The sequence below is a fragment of the Zootoca vivipara genome, chromosome 6, assembly GCF_963506605.1.
Source record: "Zootoca vivipara chromosome 6, rZooViv1.1, whole genome shotgun sequence".
In the NCBI taxonomy this organism is placed as follows: Eukaryota; Metazoa; Chordata; class Lepidosauria; order Squamata; family Lacertidae; genus Zootoca; species Zootoca vivipara.
In genome coordinates, this window is record NC_083281.1 from 3,206,616 (window position 1) to 3,232,725 (window position 26,110).

The 26,110-nt window shown below is 47.5% G+C and overlaps 1 protein-coding gene and 1 non-coding gene across 2 annotated transcripts in view; one reads left to right on the forward strand and one right to left on the reverse strand.

The window, feature by feature from the left end:
* The window catches only part of ABCA7 (ATP binding cassette subfamily A member 7), a 95,616-nt gene that overhangs the window by 48,318 nt on the left and 21,188 nt on the right, over positions 1-26,110 (reverse strand). Inside the window, exons 9-17 of the mRNA XM_060275313.1 lie at positions 24,819-25,053; positions 22,979-23,118; positions 22,553-22,669; positions 21,027-21,206; positions 18,004-18,218; positions 14,621-14,806; positions 10,239-10,461; positions 8,193-8,414; positions 5,741-5,945 (exon numbers count right to left, since the gene is read on the reverse strand). Of these exons, the coding sequence (XP_060131296.1) occupies positions 5,741-5,945; positions 8,193-8,414; positions 10,239-10,461; positions 14,621-14,806; positions 18,004-18,218; positions 21,027-21,206; positions 22,553-22,669; positions 22,979-23,118; positions 24,819-25,053 (1,723 nt within the window). The remainder of the gene's footprint in view (positions 1-5,740; positions 5,946-8,192; positions 8,415-10,238; positions 10,462-14,620; positions 14,807-18,003; positions 18,219-21,026; positions 21,207-22,552; positions 22,670-22,978; positions 23,119-24,818; positions 25,054-26,110) is intronic.
* Positions 6,513-6,591, forward strand: TRNAE-CUC (transfer RNA glutamic acid (anticodon CUC)). Its single transcript has one exon. It is a non-coding gene; the product is annotated as a tRNA-Glu (tRNA).

Below are 26,110 nucleotides of genomic sequence, written 5' to 3' on the forward strand. Positions count from 1 at the left end.
CTGATGTTGGGAAAGATGGAGGGCAGAAGGAGAAGGGGACGACAGAGGACGAGATGGTGGGACAGTGTTCTCGAAGCTACCAACATGAGTTTGACCAAACTGCGGGAGGCAGTGCAAGACAGGAGTGACTGGCGTGCTATGGTCCATGGGGTCACGAAGAGGCGGACACAACTAAACAACTAAACAACAACAACATGTACATATGGACTCTCCTGTTAAGTCTTGTCCTCCCATAATCCCTCTCCAAAATCTTGTAGCTGAGCCAGAGTCCTTTGAGTTCAGCCACAAGAAAAGGGATTTCTATAGGATGGAGCTAGTTTAAGATGCTTCTCTGTTGTGATTCTCTGCTGCAGACCAGCTTAGATCTGAGTCGAATGCACTAGGAAATTTTTCTTGCGTTACAAAACAAAAAACCAAGACATTGTGCCAAATTTTAAAAATCCGCCCGGGTAGAAATTTTAATCCTGAAAAGGAGGGCAAAAGCGGACATATGGCTGTGGGTAAATGCCAGGATCTGTCCAGGTCTTCTTAGGCCCCTATGCCTGGGCAGGACGTCTGGAACACCTTCAGCATACACCCGGGAATCATGGACTCATAACTGGGCTTTATGAGCACCAAATCAGCAGTGAACAGCAGAAGCATTTGTAGAGGTTTCAAAACATTCCTCATTTATTTCTATTAACTACTGCATATTTACAGATCTGGCTTTGTGAGTGTTACAGCCTCTCACTTAGCCATCTTGTCTACAGAAGATATTAAACTGCACACAGCACACGGCAGAGAGCAGAGTCAGGAATGAAAAACAACAAAGTAACAATTCCTAACTGTTCCCTCCCAACAGCAGATATCACCAGATTTTCAGAATGGGAGGGGTGAAAATGCTCACAACCTCCCCCTTTTCATTCTGACCATTATGAAAATCTAGCACAAAAGCAATTTCTTTACATATATACCAAGTTGTTCCTTATTAACAGCTTTAGTCAAAGCATCAGCAGGTATTTCTTTCCCTGGCATATATGAGACTTTTACAACTCCCTTCTGAATGCATTCTCTGGCACGGTGCAATTTGATTAGCAAATGTTTTGTTCTTTGCTTGCACCCTTCTGAATGGATTAGTTCTATGCAGGCTTTGTTGTCCTGATAAACTTGAACTGGACAACAAATTTTTACTCTCATATCCTCACATAGTTGCAACAACCACTCTACATTCATGAGGGAAAAATTTAAAGCGTTGAGTTCTGCTTCACATGAACTCATGCTTATTGTTGCCTGTTTCTTACAAGACCAATCAAATAGGCACTGATTGTACAAATAACACACACCTGAGGTGCTCTTGCCATCAGTTGTATCACTACCAAAACTGGCATCGGCATAGATCTCAAGACCTCCAGAGTTTTGGCTAGTAAGCTTCAACCTGTAATGCATAGTGCCTTTTAAATACCTAACTATGCGTTTCAGCGCCTTCCAGTCTTGCACTGTAGGTTTATTTACATATCTGCTGAGCAAATTTACGCTAACAGCAATGTCTGGTCTTGTGCACCTTGCTATAAAACTAAGTTTACCCAACACACTTCTGAACAATGTAGTGTCAGGAAAAACATTAGCATTAGTATCATGTTGGTACCCTGTGACCATGGGGGTGTCTACAGAATTGGCATCTGTCAGATTTAATTTTTCAATCACATCATTTATCTTACGTGATTGATGCAGCAAAACATCACCTTGCTTATTTCTCTCTACTTCCAGTGAGAGATAATTGCTGACTTCCCCTAGGTCTTTCATATCAAAATGCTTTTGCAGCTTTGCAAGAGTGGTTTTGTAAATATTTGCATCCTTCCAGAAAAACAAAATATCATCCACAAAACAAATGCAGTACAATTTGTGCTGGTTAGATTCTTTAACAAAAACACAAGAATCAGCCTTTCCTTGCTGGAAACCTAAGGAAAACAGCACGTCTGTCAGCTTAGTGTGCCAGCATCGAGCGCTTTGTTTTAGACCATACAGGGATTTTTTTAATTTACACACCATTCCCTTTTTTATCTGCACTCCATCTGGCGGTGACATGTAAATACTCTCGTTGAGAATTCCGTACAAAAACGCAGTATTTACGTCATGATGAGATATGGTCATGCCCTCTTCTGCAGCAATTTTCATCAACAGCCTAACTGTCTCAAATTTGACTGTCGGTGAATATGTCTCATGATAGTCCTGATCAGGAACTTGAGAAAAACCACGTGCAACTAATCTGGCTTTATATCTGACCACTTTACCAGTCTGATCAGTCTTGGTTTTGTAAATCCACCTGCTGTCTACAAGTTTCATGCCTGGTTCTACTGGAACCAATTCCCACGTGTCATTTTGCTTTAGGGAATTCAATTCAGCTTTCATGGCATTAAGCCAAGGTTCGGCATCTTTTTCAGGTAAATTTTGAACCTCTTTGTAGTTAGTTGGTTCAAAAACTGAGTTTGGATTGCTAGTGGCAGCCATATCTGAAATAGCAGCTTTAGCAAATTCTTTAGAAAATCGTTTAGGTGCTTGTCCCTTGGTAGTTCTCTCAGATCTACGCAATACTCTGGGATCCTCTGGGTCTGGTTCCTCCTCCTTGGGAGAATGGTGACCTGTATCTGGCAAAGATTCTACCTCTAGATCAGTGTCAGACCCATCTGATTTCTTAAAAGAGGTCTTTTCATTCTGATCATCTGTATCAGTGTCAGAATCTGTGCTACCATCAGCATCAATTACAGGTTTTGCCTCTTTGTTAATTGGTTTCACCACCTCATCATCTGAAATGGGATGACATTGAAAAATGCCAACTTTGTCCCATTTTGGATTACAATCCATGCTTCTGGTCAGCCTAATTGTGTTTGTGTCTGTCATCAGCACACGATAAGAACCTTTTTCATAACCTAGAAAAATGCCATGTTGACCAGATTTGCTCAGTTTGTCACCTTGCAGAGTGTGCACCCAAACTTCAGAACCGAAAATTTTTAAATGTTTTACAAACGGTTTCCTTTTGAACAGCATTTCGTATGGGGTGCAATCAATGGCTGATTGATATCTGCGGTTGTAAATATAGGTGAAACACGATAGAGCTTCAGCCCAGAAGGGGTTGGGTAGGCCTGAATCATGCAACAGAGTTTTAATTCCTTGTTGCAAGGTCTGGTTTACTCTTTCACATAAACCATTCTGCCATGGAGATCTGGGCGTGGCAGTCATGTGCTCTATGCCCTGTTCAGCAGTAAAGTTTTCAAACTGTTCTGAACAAAATTCTCCACCCCTGTCAGTAAAAAGACAACGTACATGCTCATCGTGAACATTCCTGAGCCATGCACAAAATTTTTGAAACTTAGAGAAGGCTTCAGACTTCTTTTGTAACATATAGACCCAAACATATCTAGAATAGGCATCTATCAGAACCAAAAAATAACATGAGTTTCCTCTAGAGAGCGCTAGAGGTCCAACCAAGTCTGCATGCACAATCTCATAAGGTTTCTTAACCTCCCTCCCAGATTTTGTACCTTTGGGAGCTTGCTTAATTTTGTTCTCTGCACATGAGACACATTTCATATGATAAGGACACTTTTGAACTTTCATGCCCTCAACCATATTTTGCATTTTACCTACTGCCTGGAAATGCAAATGACCAAACAAACGATGATAATCATGAATACAATGGTTATGCAATTTCTCATTCTTATCTACTGATATATTACAGCACGCCTTTTCAGTTTCTTTAGTTGCTCCAGCAGCTGTACCTGTAACAAAAGGCAATACATATAAACCATCAACACACTTAGCATAAAGAATGAGTTTGTTGTCTCGAAGAATTTCACACCGAGAGTTTGCAAACACCACTTTAAATCCTTGAGCGTCTAGCTGAGAAACACTCAAGAGATTATCCTGCAAATGAGGAGCATACATAACATTTTTAACTGTTGCATTAAGGCTCTGCAAAGAAACCGTTCCCTGAGCCAAACTTTTAATAGTCGTTCCATCCGCTTGATGAATTGCTCCTCCCTGTTTCTCAAGATGAAGAAAGAGATTTTTATCATTGGCCACGTGCCTTGTGGCTCCTGAGTCGACAACAAAAACAGAACGTGTGAGTTGATTAGAACTGCGTGAAATCAAAGCCTTTGATGCAGCTGGCCCTTGGGGTTTTCGGCCTCCTCCCCCTTTGCCTTTGAAGTTGCCCTTCTTCTTTGAAGAGTTTTTACACTGATTTTTAAAATGGCCGACCTCTCCGCAAGAAAAACAGCGGCGCATTTTAAGAGCTTTTGCAACACTTTCACTTTCCCCTGTTGAAGGCTTGTAGGCATTTCCAACAGCCTTGTCCCTGCTTTCTCTAGCAGTCTGTCTGCGATCCCACTCATTCAAGAGCACGCTAGACACATAATCTTCTGTTAGACGGTCATTGGGCAAAGACGACAATTGAGCAGCTACAGCATCATAAGATTCATCCAAACTGTTTATGATAAGCATTGCAAAAACAGCTTCTGAAATATTTAAGTCTCGCTGGACAAGATCCTGTCTGAGACGTTTTAATTGGGCTAGATGGCTGGGCAAATCACCATCTTTCTGCAATTCCAGCCTACACAGCTTTTTAAAGAAAAGCACACTGGATCCTGCATTTTGTCTTAGATGCATATCTCGAAGTTTATTCCAAACAGCCCGTGCAGTCTGCTGGTTCTCCAAGTTGACCAACAACTGGTCCTGGACACTCAGAATAATTGTCCCCCTGGCTCTCATGTCTGCCTCATGCCACGCTGGCCATCCATCATCATCCTCATTAGGGGGGTCATCTTCTATAATATGGTAAAGCTTTTCCCTTTGTAAAAGTGCTTTCATTTTGACCTGCCATGTAGGATAGGTCTCTGGTGTAAGGAGAGGAAAAGATAGAGACATCTGGCCAGAATGTGCAGAAGCCATGCCTGTGTTTAGTTAACAGCAAGACACTTCCCTTCATGCACCCCAAATACTCTTGACTCTCTCAGCAACTTCTCTCCCCACTCAGCACAATTAACAGGCAAACTGGAAAAGCGTCTCTGCTGTCTTCCTGGCAGCCAGCAACATACCTTTCTGTAAATCAAACAGCAGCTTGAAAAACAGCTTCAGCTCACAGCTCAACTCCGATGTGCAGCATCAGATGGAAATGGATCAGAAACATCCAATTATCCAACCATCAATAGCCATCTGCAACCACCAGTCTGCTACCAGCAACCATCCGCCTGCTACCATATGTGGGTAAATGCCAGGATCTGTCCAGGTCTTCTTAGGCCCCTATGCCTGGGCAGGACGTCTGGAACACCTTCAGCATACACCCGGGAATCATGGACTCATAACTGGGCTTTATGAGCACCAAATCAGCAGTGAACAGCAGAAGCATTTGTAGAGGTTTCAAAACATTCCTCATTTATTTCTATTAACTACTGCATATTTACAGATCTGGCTTTGTGAGTGTTACAGCCTCTCACTTAGCCATCTTGTCTACAGAAGATATTAAACTGCACACAGCACACGGCAGAGAGCAGAGTCAGGAATGAAAAACAACAAAGTAACAATTCCTAACTGTTCCCTCCCAACAGCAGATATCACCAGATTTTCAGAATGGGAGGGGTGAAAATGCTCACAATGGCAACCCTGCATGATCAACCTTCAAAAACTACATCATGGAGGTTGCAGATAAAGCTTTGAATAGGTTGAAATTCTCGCTGCCTTGCGAGAACGGAGGTGCGCCGCTTACCTGGGAATACCCCTTCGATGTACCACGTGGCCAGTCCGTAGAGGACGGCGTCCAGGAGGAGCAACCCACCCGATGTAGCAAAGGTGTACCGGTCGCCTTCCACGGGGCTCGAGTTCAAGTTGTACCACTGGATGCCCAAGCCCTGCTCCTCGTAGAGGGAGAAATACTCGCAGCCGAAACCAAAGGCGACGGGGGACAAGAGGCTCTGTCGTGAGGGAGAGATGGGGCGGGGAGAGAATGCTTAAAAAGCTGGGCTGGTACCCAGTGCGAATCACGCTGATCCACTGGAATGAATGAGAATAATAATAATAATAATAATAATAATAATAATAATAATAATAATAATATTTATACCCGCCCATCTGGCTGGATTTCCCTTGCTACCCTGGGCGGCTTCCAGCAAAATATTAAAATACAATAATCAGAATAACACATGTCTGTTAATTTCCGGGGGGGGGGGTTCCTAAACCTGGGTTTTAGGATGTCAGAGAAGCAAGGCCAGAACATATGGTTGTATCCAATGTTGTTTAGGATAATGAAATAAAAAATAGAGAGACGCCACATCATTTAAACAACAACAACGGCAACAAAATAATAATAGGATAAAAATTTTTTAAAAATGTTTTGTAGAAACGGTTTGAAACAGCTCTTTTAATTAAAATCCACAATAAGCTAAAACCACAGTAAAGCACATGTCGACATTCTGCATATCTGGGTAAACAAAAATGCTTTTTGGCGCTGGCTGAAAAAGAGTATGGAATCATGGAAGTGATTTTGGGATAAGCTCAGTTGGTAGAGCGTGAGACTCTCGATCTCAGGGTCGTGGGTTCGAGCCCCACGCTGGGTGAAAGATTCCTGCATCGCAGGGGGTCGGACTAGGTGACTCTGGGGGTCCCTTCCAACTCTACAATTCTATGAAACGTACAGCCGGAAGGGTCCCCCGAGAATCATCTAGCCTCACCCCCTGTGACGCAGGAGTCCTGGCCACAGCCATCCCTGGGTGGGCACGAACCAGCAACTTTCTGGTTAGCAGCCAGATGCCCTGACCTGCCCAATGTTAGCAGCCAGGCGGTTAGCAGCCAGGCAGAGGCACCTGCCCAATGTCACGTGGCAGGTAGTTCCAAAGCCTAGGTACCAACAAGTAATATGTGACAGCTTTAACAGTGCTGGTTCTGTCAACTGGTCCCAAGTTAAGGGCTTTATTTACCAATAGCAACACCTTGAACCTCTGCTTCCAGATGAAAAGAAAGGGAAGGCCCACACAAGGAATTCAGTCCTGAAGTCACCAGCCAGGAATGGTTCGAATAATTCAGGATACAGGTGAAACTCGGAAAATGAGAATAGCGTCGAAAAGTGCATTTATTTCAGTAACGCAACTTAAAAGGTGAAAGCAATATATGAGATAGATGCATGACATGCAAAGCAAGATATGCCAAGCCTTTATTTGTTGTCATTGTAATTATTTGTCGTTAGGCGGGTCAAATATAAATGGAATGTAATTAATGAAATGTCATGGCGATGTTTATTTTTGTATTATGGTAACTATTTGTTTTATTACTCGGAATTTCCAAAAGAAAGCGTGCGTAAAAATTAGAAGAGAAATAAAAAAAGAATAAGTTGCATTACTGAAATAAATGCACTTGTCGACGATATTCTAATTTTCTGAGTTTCACCTGTGGGAGGCCCCTTGCGCCGTTTACTCTTGTCATTTTTGAACGTCTCAAATTATCGCCGTTCATTTCTCTCAGCAGTAGTTTTATTGCTTCCTTCTGTTTGCAAACTGCAATATTTGGGGGGGGGGGCGGTTTACAATCAAGTGACGTATAGATTTTGCAAAGCAGAATAAATAACCGCTTCTTTAGGGTGGAGTGTTCAGCTTCTCTCTCTTTCTCACTCTCTCCATACTGAATTTCGGCTGCAGGGTTAAATTCAAGGAGGATCGGGAAATGTTTGTGGGTTATGTAACCCAAACCACTGCAAGCAGCGAGTAGCCTTACGGTAAGAACAGCCGTGAAATATTCGAAAACGTCGTGGAGCCATAGAAAAATTATAACATGCAGCAATCTCTGAAAAACTAGGGGAACCACGGAGGGGATGGAAGGGAAGTCAGTTTTATTTTAAATTCTTTCGAAATACAGTCATGCCTTGGAAGTCGAACGCAATCCGTTCCAGAAGTCCATTCGACTTCCAAAACATTCAGAAACCAATCGGAAGCCCCGTCAGACGTTCGGGTTCCAAAAACAGTTTGCAAACCGGAACACTCCCTTCCGGGTTTGAGGCGTCCGGGAGACAAAACGTTCGGGAACTCGGCTGTTCGGAAACCAGGGTATAGAAGAAGAATTTCAACTGCTAGAGGGGTGGTTTTGGAACGAGGGAAAGTGAGGATCCTTTTTAGAGGGGGGAGGAAAGGAAACACCTCTTAGGAGAGCAGACGGGGAAGAGGTCCTCTCACCACAAACAGCCGCAACGGGAAGGTGATCCGCTCTCGCCAAGCCACGCAGAGGACGTAGGGCAGGTAAAACGAAAAGTAGATGATCCCACCACAAGCCGAGGCCAGGTTGGCTCTGGAGAACAAGGTGCTGATGAGGAAACACTGGGAAATGGTTGCCACGGCAAAAGTGGCCAGGAAAAGGAAGACCACGGCGGGGTCACTGTATGGAAGGATGTCTCCCACCTGGAACAAAGGGGGGAGGGAGAGAAAACAGAAAGGTAAACCTGTCAAAAAATGGCTAACATTTGCTAGAATGCTAATGATTTAGCTGAGATTCCTAAATGGCAGCGGGTTGGACTGGATGACCTCTGGCGGCCCCTCCCAACTCTTATCATTCCACAAAATAAAACAATCCATGTAACAAACAGGGAGGACTGCAGGGAGTCAGCTGGCTCAATGGGAAACCTCAGTCGCCAACCCGGCGCCCAGAAATCGCCCCGCAGTTGTGTCAGTAGCAAAACGCGCCTGGGGAATTTTGAGCCCTGGGCAAGAGGTTCCGGTGAGGAGGAAGGCAACGCATCAAGCCGGAAATAATCCCAAGGAGGAGCAAATTCCAGCCACCAACTCTGGAAAGAGGACAAGACAAACTGATGGAGCTAAAGTAAAAAGGTAAAGGACCCCTGGACGGTTAAGTCCAGTCAAAGGCGGCTATGGGCTTGCGGCGCTCATCTCGCTTTCAGGCTGAGGGAGCCGACGTTTGTCCGCAGACAGCTTTCCGGGTCATGTGGCCAGCAGGACTAAACCGCTTCTAGCACAACGGCACACCATGATGGAAACCAGAGCGCACAGAAACGCTGTTTACTTTCCCGCTACTTGTGCTGGCGTGCTTTGGAACTGCTAGGTTGGCAGGAGCCGGGACAGAGCAACGGGAGCTCACCCCGTTGCTGGGATTCGAACCGCCGACCTTCAGATCAGCAAGCCCAAGTGGCTCAGTGGCTTAGACCACAGCGCCACCTGCGTCCCGAGAATGCTAATTGTCAAGGGCGGAAACCAGATCAGAATCATCTTTATTTGCGTCAGCCGCTAGCAATAAAATAAAATACAACGTACGGAAGATGGGAGCAAAGGCTTGGCTGGACAAAATACATTCTAGAGGTTTCCATCCATAATCAAATATCGCATCTTTATTCTAAACGCCCTTGCTAAAAAATAAAATAAAATACAGTTTTTGCTATCCCCTGGTTACCATGATCTGCTGGAATAAAAAGGCACAGCAGCAAAGGTAGGCATAGCGGTTGAGGGGTAATAACCTCGCTCCTCAAATCTTTATAAATAGTAGAAGCTAACGACACATGAGTGACTGATTCAATACTGCCATCTCCACGGGGATATGCAGTTGATATCGAATTGATCCGATCCCCCCCCCCAACTGATTGCAAATAAGGTTTATTATAAAAGATTTACAGGCTTTCAGCTGTTTGCAATGAGCCAATCAAAGTTGCTTTTTCAGCTGAATGTGAAGCATTGGTACATTTTTGTTAGCGTGTGGTAGCTTTGCAAAAAAGCAAAAAGCTCCCTGGGAAACTGATAAATAACGAGCTGATGACTAAGTTTAAAATGACAATAAAGGAGGGGGCCAATACAATAGGGAAACTCAAAACGGAAGCCGCGTGGCACATTCGGCTTCCGAAAATCGTTCGCAAACTGGAGCAGTTTCTTCCAGGTTTTCGGCGAAACGTTCGTCAACGGAGGCGTTTGAAAACCGAGGTTGCACTGTGTAAGCAAAAGCTCCTCACTTTATGACACAGGAAATAGCTTTTATTTTTAGTTCAGGCATCCCCAAACTGTGGCCCTCCAGATGTTTTGGCCTACAACTCCCATGATCCCTAGCTAACAGGACCAGTGGTCGGGGAAGATGGGAACTGTAGTCCAAAACATCTGGAGGGCCACAGTTTGGGGATGCCTGTTTTAGTTGAAAAGTTGTAACCTGAATGGGGCACTCTGCACATGCCCCGGCGGATATCGGATGAGCGGCAAAGCGCGGGGGCGGCGGCAAAAGAAACTCACCTTGAGGATGAGAACCAGCAGGGCGGCGCTGGCCAGGAAAGGGATGAAGCTGCTCAGGAACCAGCTGAACCACAGGGTCCCGCTGCTGAGCCCCATAATCTTCATGGTCTCCTTCAGACGGGCTTCCTTCTCGTGGACCACCCCTTTGATGATCATCGCGACCGAGTAGATCCACGCCAAGGTCATGAACAGCGGCAAGGAGCGGTTGAGGACACGCAGGAATCTGGCAAAAAGCGAGTGGCAAGGGGAAGCCCCGTCAAGCGGGCCGGGATCGACCTGGAATATTTTCCCCGCGATCCCCTTTAAACTCAAAGAAATAAGGATCACAATAGGTTCTTTCCTCTTACCGGGTGAGACACGTTGCCTTCTCTCTCAGGAGTCCCTGGTCCTGAATGGGGCAACTGTGCCCCCGAAGGAACAGGTGCGCAGCCTGGGAGTCATTTTGGACCCACAGCTGTCCATGGAAGCACAGGTCAATTCTGTGTCCAGGGCAGCTGTCTACCAGCTCCATCTTGGACCAGCTTGGACTACTGCAATGCACTCTCTGTGGGGCTACCTTTGAAGGTGACTCGGAAACTGCAACCAATTCAGAATGTGGCAGCTAGACTGGGGACTGGGAGCGGCCGCTGAGACCATATAACACCGGTCCTAAAAGACCTACATTGGCTCCTAGGACGTTTCCGAGCACAATTCAAAGTGTTGGTGCTGACCTTTAAAGCCTTAAATGGACAGGGGGCAGGCAGGTGTGGAGGACTCCCTGGTCCTGAATGGGGTAACTGTGCCCCCTGAAGGACCAGGTGCGCAGCCTGGGAGTCATTTTGGACTCACAGCTGTCCATGGAGGCACAGGTCAATTCTGTATCCAGGGCGGCTGTCTACCAGCTCCATCTGGTACGCAGGATGAGACCTTCCCTGCCCGCAGACTGTCTGGCCAGAGTGGTGCATGCTCTGGTTATCTCCCGCTTGGACTACTGCAATGCACTCTCCGTGGGGCTACCTTTGAAGGTGACTCGGAAACTGCAACTAATCCAGAATGCGGCAGCTAGACTGGGGACTGGGAGCGGCCGCCAAGACCATATAACACTAGTCCCAAAAGACCTACATTGGCTCCCAGTATGTTTCCAAGCACAATTCAAAGTGTTGGTGCTGACCTTGAAAGCCCGAAACAGCCCAGTATCCCTGAAGGAGTGTCTCCACCCCTATCGTCCAGCCAGGACATAGAGGTCCAGCTCCCGAGGGCCTTCTGGCGGTCCCCTCCCTGCGAGAAGTAAGGTTACAGGGAACCAGGCAGAGGGCCCTTCTTGGTGGTGGCGCCCGCCCTGTGGAATGCCCTCCCATCAGATGTTAAGGAAATAAGCAACCACCTGACTTTTAGAAGGCATCTGAAGGCAGGGAGGTTTTTAAATGGTTGAGGTTTTATTGTGTTTTCAATATTCTGTTGGGAGCCAACCAGAGTTGCCGGGGCAACCCAGTCGCATGGGAGGGGACATGCAAATAATAAAACGGCCCAGTATCCCTGAAGGAGTGTCTCCACCCCTATCGTCCAGCCAGGACATGGAGGTCCAGCTCCCAAGGGCCTTCTGGCAGTCCCCTCCCTGCGAGAAGTGAGGTTACAGGGAACCAGGCAGAGGGCCTTCTCGGTGGTGGCACCCGCCCTGTGGAATGCACTTCCTTCAGATGTCAAGGAGATAAACCACTACCTGACTTTTAGCAGACACCTGAAGGCAGCCCTGTTTAGGGAAGGTTTTTAATGTTTGGTGTTTTATTGTGTTTTTAATATTCTGCTGGGAGCCACCCAGAGTGGCTGGGGAAACCTAACCACATGGGCGGGGTATAAGTAATATATTAGCATTATTATTATTATTATTATTATTATTATTATTATTCATTAAGCAGAGGATGAATTTCAAAAACTTTATTCAGCCCTCACCTGTGTTCTGATCTGCTTACTTAGGTCAGCAGCCTCGTCATGGAACGACACCCCACTGATTTTGCAACTGAGATACCCCTTTGCATCGTTGAGTTTTTATAGGGTTGCCGTAATACGTTCTGAATACAGCCGTCAGAAACTGTGTCGGGGGGGGGGGGATTGCTTAAATGTCCGGGAAAATCTCGGATGTATGGCAACCTCAGATGTCTAGATTTTGACACATTTCCTTAGAAATATCTCAAAACTGTGTTTTTTTAAATAAGATTTTGCTTAGCAACTTTGGGCAAAACTAAGAAAAGCTCAATAACTTTGCCAAAAAAAAAACCCCACAAAAAAAGCTCAACTTTTTGATTTTCACCTTTTGAAATACATCAACCCTAGTTTTTATGCTAGCCCCTTAAATGGATCCCCCGCATTCGTACTGTCAAGGTTCAAAATAAATCAGTAAATTCCTTTCCAGAATAGACTTTGCTCTTGCGGTATGAATGCGCCAGATACAATAATATACCATATAATTTTAGGTTTCCCTTTCCTTGACACTCTTCAGAGACACCTGCCAGACACTCCTTCAAAGCTCAAAGGATCTAACTGCCAAGAATTTGCAATTCAATATCTCCTGAAATGACAGAGATTGTTTCAGGATATTTCGCTGAGATTTTTAAACTCAAATTTAAAACTACTTGGTTTTACTTAATGGTGCCTACTCGAGTCTTTTGTACACTTCATATGTTTGTTTGTTTGTTTGTTTGTTTAATTTATATACCGCCCTATACCCGGTCACCTCCAAAGGGAGCCCCACGTAGAGCGCATGGCAGTAGTCTAAGCGGGAGATAACCAGAGCATGCACCACTCTGGCCACACAGTCTGCGGGCAGGGAAGGTCTCATCCTGCGTACCAGATGGAGCTGATAGACAGCTGCCCTGGATACAGAATTGACCTGCGCCTCCATGGACAGCTGTGAGCTCACTGGAAGGACAGATCCTGAAGCTGAGGCTCCAGTACTTTGGCCACCTCATAAGAAGAGAAGACTCCCTGGAAAAGACCCTGATGTTGGGAAAGATGGATCTCTGTGGGTAACCATTTGTAACTAACTTGCTATGCGGAAAGCGTGATAACTTTCTAATTAGTCAAATGTTTTGGACATTTCCTGAGCCATCATATCATAACTGTAGGATATAAATATTGTTGGTATGAGCAGCAGAAAAAAATATATATACTTTGTCTAAACAGTCTCTGAGGTGTAAATGTATTTTGAGTGGGAAAGATGGAGGGCAAAAGTAGAAGGGGACGACAGAAGACGAGATGGTTGGACAGTGTTATAGAAGCGACCAACATGAGTCTGACCAAACTGTGGGAGGCAGTGGAAGACCGGAGGGCCTGGCGTGCTCTGGTCCACGGGGTTGAAGAGAGAGAATTGCTAATTGTATTATTGAGCTAGATCTGATCCTATAGTTTGCATTGCTTGCATTGTATGAATTCTGACTGTATAGGCCAGGGGTCCCCAGACTTACCGCGCGGCGGGCCGGAGGGCAGGGGTCCCCAGACTTACCGCGCGGCGGGCCGGAGGGCAGGGGTCCCCAGACTTACCGCGCGGCGGGCCGGAGGGCAGGGGAGTGCGCGCCCGTGCGCATGCGCACACACACACGGTCGGGGGGAAATCGCCGAAAATCGCTTGTGCGCATGCGTATGGGCCTCCCCGACCCGGAAGTGCATCGGAAATGACCTCTTCTGGGTGGGGAGAGGCCCATACGCATGCGCACAAAGGATTTTCAGCGATTTTTTGCCGATTTTGAAGATCGTCACCGCGCCGCGCGCCGTAAGAGCGGGCGGCGGCGGCGGGCGGCGGGGGTCGTCGTGGGCCGGATTGGGAGGCCAATTGGGCCGCATCCAGCCCGGGGGCCGTAGTTTGGGGACCCCTGGTATAGGCTGTAGCCCTGGGATGTCTTGCTTAAAATGCTTTTTCTTTGCCTCTATGCCTCTGTGTGCCAAAGGGGAAGCCAGGCAGAATGCTAAGCTATCAAGGCCGGATGAGCTGGCCCTGTCTGGAACACAGAAGGGCTTATCAGCTGCTATGCCTGACGCGTAGCCTCGTACTCAAGGCTGCTGGAAGTTGCTGGCTTGACGCGCAAACTGAAGGCTAAAGGCTTTGTTGAGCCAGCATGTTGACCCCCTTTGCGTGCGTGACCCCATTGCGTGTGCACATTTACAGGGAGGGGGAAAGGAGCCCAAATAAGTGTATAATAAGCTTTGCAATTTGTGTTTCTTTACTCTTGTCGTGGCTGACCACCAAGAGTCTCTTAATTAATTAAGAATTAAACTCTTTCTCTGGAACTCAACCCCGGTGTCGTTTTGACTATCTTTGTCCTGCCTGGGCGCAACTTAAAGGACCCTTAGTAGCTGATAAGGCTACAGGGTCACGAAGAGGCGGACACGACTAAACAACAACAACTTACATGTCGTCAACGTAGCAGGGATAAGGCATCTGTTGGATGTAGATCCCCATGCGGCCCTGCAGAGACGGCTCCTCGGCTTGGACCCGAACCACAGCTTGCTCCACGAGGTCTTGCACGTAAGCAAAGCCACCCCAGACATACCGCAGGTCGTCAAACGGGTCAGCCGCTGGTCCCGGGTCCCAAAACCTGGGCAACGTTCGCAGGAGGAGGGAACGGGGATGAGAGTCCCTTTTCTTGAGTGCACAATCAATTTTTGGTTTGCTTTGTGGTCAGGAGAACATTTGATAAGATTTCTTAGCTGCTCTTGAAAAGGTCTCTTTCCCCTCAAAAAAACCAACCGTTTCTATTAAATCTCCAAAAACATTCCAGAACATTATACAATTGAACAAACCCCAAAACCTAAACTTTCTTATTGACTATGCCTTAGTCCGTCGGAAATAGCGTCCAGGTGGAATTTCCCCGAAATTGGGGGAAATGGCAGGGAAAACCTGGGTATATGGCAACCCTTGTTGGCAGTGTTGATTTTTTGTGTGTGAATTTCCTTAATAGCTCAACAACTTCTTGGAGGGGGAGAGAATTTGCTAACAAAAGAGCTCAACTTTGGCCAAAAAAAGGAAAAGAAAGTTCAACAACTTTGCCAAGAAAAGCTCAATAACCTTTTTGTCCGGATTTTCACTTTATGAACTATGGCAACTGTGAGGGACAGGGGATATCGCGAAGTCCCTCCCCTCCTAAGTTCAAGCCAATCCCCGAGCACAGGGGGAAGCAGAGAGAGTTCCGATTCCAGTGGGGAAGCAGGAAGTCGTGTCCGAGGCTCAGGCAAGGTAGAGGAGCCAGGGTCCCAGGTGGGACAGGAAGGGGCGAATAAGGGCGGGAGACCCATCCCCCCAACTCCGGAATTACGCAGAAAGAGGAGGGGAAAGAGGATGGGTCTGCCAAAGCTTTTGTGTTGGAGAAAGACGCGCCAAAAGCCATTAGGAGGTTTTGAAACCGACTGACAACATCACTCCGTGTAAATAGCAATGACTTGAGCACTGTAAATACGCAGCACCAATAAAAGAATAAAATGCAGAGCTGCGTAGCGTCGTTACTCTGAAGTAGTCCACTCCGGCCACTGTGACAGCAACCTCCTAATCCTTTTTGGGCTACTTTGGAGTTGCCGGGATGAGCGTGTCAGAGGCGGAGAAATGGCGGCAGATCGCGGAGCAAGCCCAGCAAGAACTGCAACAGCTGTCGCTGCAGGCGCAGGGGGAATTGAAGGCAGCTAAAGAGGAGACTAAGAAGGTCCAGGACGACCGGCTACAACTTGCGGAACAGGTGAGAGCGCTTCAGGAAAAAGAGCAGCAATTAAGGGCGGTGGCGGTAGACCTCCAAAACAAGCTGGATGCAGAGAAAAACAAGGCGGGAGGGGCACCCCAAGTCCAAGTGCTGCCAGGAAGGAGAGCCGGGACCCTAGTAAGCAAGTTCAATGGAGACCCGAGGGAATTTCAGGGCTTTGAGACTGAGATTGTGTATGCTCTTGAGCTGCACCACGATGAGTTCCCTGATGATGAGCACAGGGTAGCGTTTATTGTGGAGCACCTTACCGGGGCAGCCAGGGAGTGGCTAAGACCGTTAATTGCAACAAGGAATCCTTGCATGAAGAATGTCAAACTATTTCTAGAAGGTTTGAAAACGATGTATTCGTCCGATAGTCATATGGATCAGACTAAGGAGGAACTTCATAATTTACGCCAAGGAAATATGACAGTTCGCGCGTATTGGGCGAAATTCACCATGCTGGTGCACAGATTGGGGTGGGAACTTGAGTCCCCCCCAATGCAAGCGGCGTTCTACTTGGGGTTGCATGAGGAGGTGAAGGATGAGCTCTCGAGAGGTCCAAAGCCCAGTAATATGGATCAGCTGAGCAAAGCGGCTCTGGCGGTGGGGGTGAGACAGGAATCCCGGTGGAGCGACAAGCAAGCAACGCGCGCAAAGCGGGCTTGGTTCCCACGGTCGCAGGAGAAGCCACTCCCCCAACAACCCTTTCAAGCCATGCCTGGGGCCAGTCAGGACCAGGAACCCATGCAGATTGATAGCGCGCGCGCGGGGGCTTTTCAAACCCCAGCGGCGCCAAGACGCAAGGAGGGAAGGGGTGGGAATTGCTTTCTCTGCAACTCCCCCCAGCATCTCGTCAGAGACTGCCCACATCGTAGGGAGTGGCAAGGAAAGGCGGGAACGGTTGTGCCCTCCCCCACTGACGCAGCACCACAGCAGGGAAACGGGAAAGCCTGGCTGCAGGAGACAAGGGGCGGCAGCCAGGCACAGTCAGCAGACAACAGCCCCAGCCCACCCACCCGCACAGAGAGGAGCAGATTGGCAGAACATTTTTACCCCCACCAGCTCTGACGCCACAGACTTTTTGGGATTCCCGTCCTCCCAGGCGGAAGGGGGGGGCTTGCAGGACTGGGGGGAGGTGTTCACACCAACGGGCTCGGAAAGCACTGAGTTCTTAGGCTTCCAGTCGTCACCGACACCTGGGGGGGACCTGGGGAGGGGTGAAGGAGAGCTTGGGAGGGGGGTGGATGTGAGGGACAGGGGATATCGCGAAGTCCCTCCCCTCCTAAGTTCAAGCCAATCCCCGAGCACAGGGGGAAGCAGAGAGAGTTCCGATTCCAGTGGGGAAGCAGGAAGTCGTGTCCGAGGCTCAGGCAAGGTAGAGGAGCCAGGGTCCCAGGTGGGACAGGAAGGGGCGAATAAGGGCGGGAGACCCATCCCCCCAACTCCGGAATTACGCAGAAAGAGGAGGGGAAAGAGGATGGGTCTGCCAAAGCTTTTGTGTTGGAGAAAGACGCGCCAAAAGCCTTTAGGAGGTTCTGAACCCGACTGAACACATCGCTCAGTGTAAATAGCAATGACTTCAGCACTGTAAATACGCAGCACCAATAAAAGAATAAAATGCAGAGCTGCGTAGCGTCGTTACTCTGAAGTAGTCCACTCCGGCCACTGTGACAGCAACCCTATTCTTGCCTTACCATTTCCTGAAGTTTGTTTACTCCATTTTATTAGCTGCTTCACTATCTAAACCCCAGTATCGTTGATTCTTTCATTAACCCACAGCTTATAAAGCCGCACGCTTCAAATGCACGCTCGTCCGAGGTTTCTTTCTTTCCTCCTCCCCCCGCAACCCGCTTTCCTTTCGTGCCGTGCCTTTTCAGGCTGCATTCCTAAGGGGCGGGATCCTTTGTTCCTTTCTAAACAAGAGGAAGGAAAGGGCGCATGTGCGATATATGCGCCGAGGAGGGGGGTTGGACTAGATGGCCCTTGGGTTCCTTTCCAACGCTACAATTCTACGGATCTTTCTCAAACCGGGCAGAACGTCGCGAACGGCGGCGGCGGCTCACCTGTCCTTGATCTTGTTGGTGCGGGTGACGTCGTCGATGTCCATTCGGATTTTGAAGCGGACGTGGGGAGGCAGGACCCCGCCGAAATCGCTCTGGTTGTCCGGCGGCAGGAACACCACTCCAGCCCAGAACTGACGGTCCTCCAGCAGCTGCATGGCCCGCAAAACCAGCTGCTCCTCCGAGTCCACTGCCTCGATTTTGTTCAGCGAAATGCACTAGGAGAGAAACGGCCCCGTCGCCATGGGGCGGATCAGAGAGGAGGGATCCGTGCGGGAGGCACGTTCGCAACCTGCAGCGTTTGCAACCCGCAGTGCCGCATTGGTAGAAAGTGTATTAACCTATGGTCTGTGTGTGCGGTTTGGGAGTTGCACAGTTGAGATTCCTGCCTTACAAGGGGGTTGGACTAGAGGACCTTTGGGGTCCCTTCCAACTCTACAATCCTAGGATTTGCATGGGGAGCAAATAGCAAAGACCTGATGAAGAGAGCGCAGCAGAGGCTATACTTTATGAGAATCCTCCAGTAAAACAATCTCTCAAAGGAGCTGCTGAGGCCATTTTACCACTGTATTGTATAAAGTGTATTAACCTATGGTCTGTGTGGTGTGTGGTTTGGGAGTTGCACGGTTGGGGAAAGAACAGCGCTGTCCAGGGTCGTAAAGACTGCGGAGAGGATAATTGGGTGCACTCTTCCCACTTTGGATCAAATCTATGCCTCCAGGTGCAAAAGAAAGCTGCAGGTATTGTGCAGGACAGTGAGCGCCCCAGAAACGATCTCTTTCAGCTACTGCCTTCTGGAAGGAGGTACTGTATAGGGTCATAAAGACCAGGACTAGCCGCCTGAGAAATAGCTTCTATCCAAGAGCAATTTCGGTTTTGAATGCAGCGAAAGGCAGTCTGTGAGGGAGGGTCTGTGTTCAGTCATGGGGCATCAGAGTTCTAGGGGGTAAATCAGGAGGGGTATTGGAGTTTTTTAGGGGGTAATTATGCTGATGGTTGTGTAAGTTTGATGCAGATGTTCAATTTCGTTGTCTGCATTGGACAATGACAATAAAGACTATTGTATCATATTCTGTGCATGCGCAAAGCATGATTTAGTGCTTTTGCGCATGCGCGAGTGCCAAAACCCAGAAGTAACCCATTCCAGGACTTCTGGGTTCGGCGCAGTGCGCAACCCAAAACGTGCAACCTGAAGCGGCAGTAACCCGAGGTATGACTGTATCATTTCCCATAAAGCCTTTACCACTTTGCAAGTCCATATCAATATATATATAAATGTAAAAATGGTGAAAGTGTGGGCTCCACTTTTCTCCGTAACCGCTTGACCAATCGTCCTGAAATTTGGACACAACGATCCATGCCACTCCCCGAGTGTTTGCAGGGGGGGAAATCCCTCAAATCTCACACCTGCGCAGGTAGAAACCTGCTTTTCCACCAAGTAAACAGCGCCTTCAAGTGGAATTCCTCCCACAGTACACCCCCTCCCTTCCTGTGAAATCTACACCACACCCACAAACCAAATAATGACATCATCAACCAAGCAACTGAAACCACCAAGGCGGCCATTACCAGCCCCCAAGTGCGTGTTAGGGGAAATTATGAAAGACTGGCCCATTACTTATCCCTGCCCTCTATTTAGCCCCCCATCTCCCCCCCCCAGGCAGGCCCCTACCTTCACTTGGCCTGGTGTGGAAAGCTGCCTAGTCTGTTGTGGCCTATTCATTCTGTTGGGAAATGTTGGGCCTTGTTGCTGCAAAAGGCCTGAACCGCCCCCCCCCCCCGGCAGGACCCTACCTCCACTTGGCCTAGTCTGAAAAGCTGCCTAGTCTGCTGTGGCCTATTCATTCTGCTGGGAAATGTTGGGCCATGTTGCTGCAAAAGGCCTGAAAACTCCCCAGGCAGGCCCCTACCTCCGCTTGGCGTAGTCTGGAAAGCTGCCTCTGTTGCGGCCTATTCATTCTGCTGGGAAATGTTGGGGCTTGTTGCTGCAAAAGGTCTGAACTCCCCCCCCAAGCAGGACCCTATCTCCACTTGGCCTAGTCTGAAAAGCTGCCTAGTCTGCTGTGGGCTAGTTAGGCCTTGTTGTTGCAAAAGGCCTGTTTTCAGTTGGTTGCTGTGGAATTGGACGTATTAGGATGATTGAGGGAATTTGAGAGGGAAAGGTAGTTATAGAATATTTTTGGAGGCTGGTAGGAGGTAAAGATGCTGGTGTCGTTTGTCTCCATTGAGGTCTTCGACACCTCTGCCGGATGGATATATGTGCGTGGTGGAGGTGGGGTTTGTGGGTGTGGTGTAGATTTCAGAGGAAGGGAGGGGGTGTACTGTGGGAGGAATTCCACTTGAGGGCGCTGTTTTAGTTTGTGGGAAAGCAGGTTTGTACCTGCGCAGGTATGAGATGTGAGGCATCCGAGGTTCTGCAAACACTCGGGAAGTGGCATGGATCATTGTGTCCAAATTTCAGGGCGATCGGTCAAGCGGTTACCGAGAAAAGTGGAGCCCACAGTTTCACCATTTTTACATTTTTATATATATAGATGTCATATGGAAGAGGGTGAAAGGTTGTTTTCTGCTGCTCCAGAGAAGCGGACACGGAGCAATGGATTCAAACTACAAGAAAGAAGATTCCACCTAAACATTAGGAAGAACTTCCTGACAGTAAGAGCTGTTTGGCAGTGGAATTTGCTGCCAAGGAGTGTGGTGGAGTCTCCTTCTTTGGAGGTCTTTAAGCAGAGGCTTGACAGCCATATGTCAAGAATGCTTTGATGGTGTTTCCTGCTTGGCAGGGGGTTGGACTGGATGGCCCTTGTGGTCTCTTCCAACTCTATGATTCTATGATTCAGCGACAAAGCATCTCCAGGTAAGACAGAAAGGCTGCCAGTCCGTGTAGTATTTAGTTAATCCCGGGACTGATCCCTCCAGGTAAAACCCCCTTGCCCGAAACCCTGCAGAGCTGCTGCCAGTCTGGGTGGGCAGTGCTGAGCTTGGTGGGCAGGTGGCCTCTACCACTCCTGCGAGGGGCAACACACCTCGATAAACTGGGACAAGGTGCCGATCGCCGCATCCACTTCGCCATAGGCCTGGCGCCAAGTGTAGGCTCGGCCGTCTGTCTCCGGAGACAGGAACTCTCTCAAGGCCGACACGTTCCAAAACGTCCCTTCCAGCTGCTGCTCCAGGAACTGGGCCACGCCGGGGGTCTCCAGCAGGTTCTGTGGGGGGTAAACAAAGGCATCCATCGTGGTGGAAAGGGACGCAGGTGGCACTGTGGTCTAAACCACTGAGCCTCTTGGGCTTGCCGATCGGAAGGTCGGCGGTTCAAATCCCCTTAACGGGGTGAGCTCCTGCCAACCTAGCAGTTCGAAAGCATGCCAGTGCAAGTAGATAAATAGGTACTGCTCCAGCAGGAAGGTAAACTGCGTTTCCATGCGCTCTGGTTTCCATCATGCGCCAGAAGCGGTTCAGTCTTGCTGGCCACATGACCCAGAAAGCTGTCTGCGGACAAACGCCAGCTTCCTTGGCCCAAAAGCGAGATGAGCGCTGCAACCCCCGCAGAGTCGCCTTGGACTGGACTTAACCGTCCAGGGGTCCTTTGCCTTTTTACTACCAAACGTGGGGAGAGATGGCGAGGGGAAGGCTTGCGCCCGAGACGACACCTCTCTGGACACAGAATCCCAGAGCTGGAAGCCAAAGCTTGATCCCATGCATCAAAATCCCATTTAGAACGGATAAACCCCATTTCTTGTCCAGACCCATATATCCCAGCTGACCTGCAGGGGGTATTGCCGGTCATAACCAGAGCTGGCGAGGCTCATTCGACGGCAATGAGGATACAGAGCCATTTTAGTGTCGTCAGCCTAGCCCTGTGGAACTGACAGCCACTGGAAATTCAGCATGTGCTTCCTGCGCTGAATTTTAAAACGCTTCCTGAAAAACTTTTCCACTCCACCAGGCCTAGGCAGGCAATAAAGAATACATCCCCTTTAATGACCTACTGATCTTTTTTAGAATAATAATAATAATAATAATAATAATAATAATACAGTCGTACCTTGGAAACCAAAAGCCTTGGCACTCAATCGTTTTGGCTCCCGAACGCCGCAAACCTGGAAGTGAGTGTTCCGGTTTGGAACCCGAACGTCCGGCGAGCTTCTGTGGCTTCCGATTGGCTGCAGGAGCTTCCTGCAGCCAATCAGAAGCCGCGCCTTGGTGCAGAACGTTTTGGAACTCAAACAGACTTCCGGAATGGATTCCATTCAGCTTCCAAGGTACAACTGAAATAAATTGGTATTTAGCTTTTCGTGCTGTTCTTCCGATTGGCTGCGGGAGCTTTCTGCACTCAATCGGAAGCCGCGTCGGACGTTCGGCTTCCGAAAAACGTTTGCAAGCCGGAACACTCGCTTCTGGGGTTGCGGCGTTCGGGAGCCAAACGTTCGAGTCGCAAGACGTTCGAGATGCAAGGCACGACTGTATGTTATTCAGTGATATAATGGCACATAAATATTTTGATTGATTAGACTCCTCCTTCCTTCCACGCTTGCAAGCTCAAGAGACAAACCTGAACAGCTCTCACTTCCGGACTCGAGTTCATGAATGTGTACAGCTGGGGTCCCATATCTTCCCACGCCCCCCTCACTTCGCGCAAGACAGCCAGGTTCTCGAAAGTCCGGTTCACCTGGAAAGCAGGTTCCCTTGAATTAGAATGGCTAACCGGCCCCACCCCACAATGTTATTCTCACAACAGCCCTGCGAGGTAGGCTGGTCTGAGAGACTACGATTGGCCCTTCGAGTTTCATCATGCATGTTTCCCCCTGCATTCTGGAGATTTTTCTCTCCCAAGACAGTCCTTCTGTCTTGTCAGGATTCAACCCCAACACATTAGCTGCCATCCACCCTCCAACCGCCTCCAGGCACTCACATAGGACATTCGCCGCCTTCACTGGTTCCAATTTGAAATAGAGATAAGAGCTGGGTCTCATCCTACCTCTGCCATGACCTTCTGCGTGGCTGGCGTTGGAGGGGCGTACAAGATCTTCCCACTGAAAAGGGGCTTCATCCCTCTCCACAAGATGCGAGAGAACGGGTTGCTCTCTAAAGTCCGGATCAAATCTTTGCAGTAGGGGCCTGCGGGAAAAAGCAAGACACGCCTCTACCTGTAACTGTCGGGGGAAAGGCAACCGGGAACCTTCACATATTCCCTGAATCTGAGCAACACCGTCATTTGTAGGGGCTGAATCCAAACGATCCAATTCTCAGGACTCCGCCAAATGCAACGCCTTAAGTGTGTTATAAGTGTACTATATAACGGAGACACTAGATAGCGATGGCGAGCTTATGTCAAATTCTTTTGTTTAATTTTAATTGATACTTTTCAGGTTTATACATTTCATTGATGTGAATTGAATTTAGTGCTTAGCTTATATTTCACCTGCTATCTTCTTAATGTTTTTAATATTGTTTTACAGATTCTAAATGCGGCATTGAGCGGTTAATCACATGACTTGCAATAATTGTGAGGTTTAGCTTATTTTTTTTAGTTGCTGTTTTAAGGTTTTTTTTAAGATTGTAACTGTTTTATTGATAATTTGATTATTATTTTATATGATGTATGCTGTATTTGCGATGTGCTATTATGCGTTATTATATGAATCTCAAAGCATCTTACAACCAATAAATAACCATAACATACGGTTATTTATTGGTTGTAAGACGCTTTCAGATTCATTTGAATGAAAAGCGGCATAGAAAATCCATCAATTCTACAATCATTTTAACATTTCAAAACTTCACTTCCTTCCCCCTCTTTCTGCGGTCCCTTAAATTAATTTTTTAATACCTTCTGCATATCCAAATTCATTTCATTTGCTCATTAAATTATCTACTTTAAATATATATTCTTATGAAACTGCGGGCTGTTACAGCAATCCTGCCAATGCTTTTATCTGTTTGCCATTTATCTGTAAATATTCAATAATCCATTTCCATTCTTTTATTTTTTAAAAAAGTTTGTTATCTTGATTTCTTATACTTCTGGTAAGTTTTGCCATTTCTGCATATTCCATCAGTTCTTGTATCCGTTCTTCCTTCGCTGGGACTTTTTATCATATGAGGTGGTCTTGTAGTAAGGTTAACGCTTACTGGGAAATGATATATAATGAATTGAAAAGGATGTTTTAAATAACATTTTTTTAAAAAAACAGACGCTTTTCTTTTGGAAATTATAGGGACAGAACTACCTAAATTATATAGAAATTCATTTATGTATGCTACTACAGCAGCAAGAATCATCCGATCTTTATTATCTTTCTGTACTGAATTTTCTCTTAATCTCCCTGTCATCCTTGCGAGTTCTAAATATACTATCGTTTTTCCTTGCCAGTCAGCTTTTGTGGGGATTTTATCACTTTTCCAATCCTTTGCTATTAAAATGCTAGCCCACGCATCCCCAACCTTTGGCCCTCCAGATGTTTTGGGACTACAATTCCCATCATCCCTGACCAACTGGTCCTGTTAGCTAGGGATCATGGGAGTTGTAGGCCAAAAACAGCTGTTGGGCCACAAGTTGGGGGTGCCTGGCCTAGCCGCTGTGGTTGCGTACATGAAAAGAGGTCAAAGATTTCTCTTGACTTCCATGGACATAATTCCTAACAGGAAGGCCTCGGGTTTGGGGGTAAATGAGAATTTAAATACCTTTTTAATTTCATCGTATATGCTATCCCAAAATTCTCTGATTTTCTTACACTCCCACCACATGTGCCTAAATGTACCTACCCCATTTTTGCACAAAAAATAAAAAGACAAGTGTCTCTCTCTCTCTCACTCACTCGTGCCGTTGTCCAAGGTGATCTTCCGCTCAGATTCGTTGCGGCCGAGGAAGTTCTTGACGTCGTGGTCCTCGTACCAGTTCAAGGAGGGCACCTTGAGGCCGCCCCCTTCGGGGTGGCCGCAGACCAGGCGGGAGAAGACTTCGAAGGTCCGCCGGGCGGAAGACATCGGGTCCCGGCCTGAGAGAACCCGGAGAGCCTCGCGGAACTCCACAAAACTGGTCGCGGAGGAGATCTGGGGCGCAGGGGGGAAACGAAATGGAAGTTTCTGGAAGAGTCGGGGATCCCCCCCCCTCGACGTGCACCCTGCCCCGTCCCACCACGGAACTTAAGAGTACACCCCCTCGTTCCGCTCTCCTTGCTTTTCGCCCTTCCTTTCACTTTCCTTCAAAAGAAGGTCCCACAAATAACCCAGAGATGCATTTTAAATAAAAGGACACATTCTACTCATGTAAAAACACACTGATTCCAGAACCGTCCGCGGGCTGGATTTAGAAGGCGATTGGGCCGGATCTGGCCCCCGGGCCTTAGTTTGCCTACCCATACTCTAAAGAGCTAGGGAGGTAAAATGGATAATAACGATGAGAAAGCGCAATGTTAAATGGAAAATAAATCACAATTTTATGTTTGTTAAATGGCGGGTCACAGTCCCCCTTCAGATTCCCCAGACCAGGGGTTCCCAACAAAATTTTCTCGAGGACCCCTCATCAAGCCGCTATTGTGACAAGGACCCCCATTAATTCCTAATCCTAAAATTAAAAAGTAGGAGCCAAATTAAGAGTCTTTTTATATTTTATATTTATACGTTTTTTACAGTTACAACAGAGTACTCCATCAGTATACAGTTAGTTTTAATTTTCAGTTCTTAATGAGATGAGTTAAATCTGTCCTTTGAGTCCATTATTTCTGAAATATTAGGTTCCAAACTTGAAACTTTCACTCTGAAATCCGACCACATGTCGAACCGATTCCTATATTTGTTTTTCATGAAACACATGGAAGAAAATGCTTGCTTTGTTTACAAACACTACTGTTTTGCAAAGAGGCAGCGCGCACCAGGGAGGAGGGAGGGGAATGGAGAAGACAGGGTACCTGCGCAGTAGTGCACAAATGAAGCCGACACGCACAAAGCATCTTGGGGAGGTGAGCGTTAGTAGAATGCGCGCGCTGCCTCTTTGCAAAACAGTAGTGTTTGTAAAGCGCCACCTAACGGCATACAGCAGAACTACTGCCTCTATCTAATTCTAGTTTTGCGCTAGACTCTGCTCATGCAGGAAGCGGCCAAAACAAAT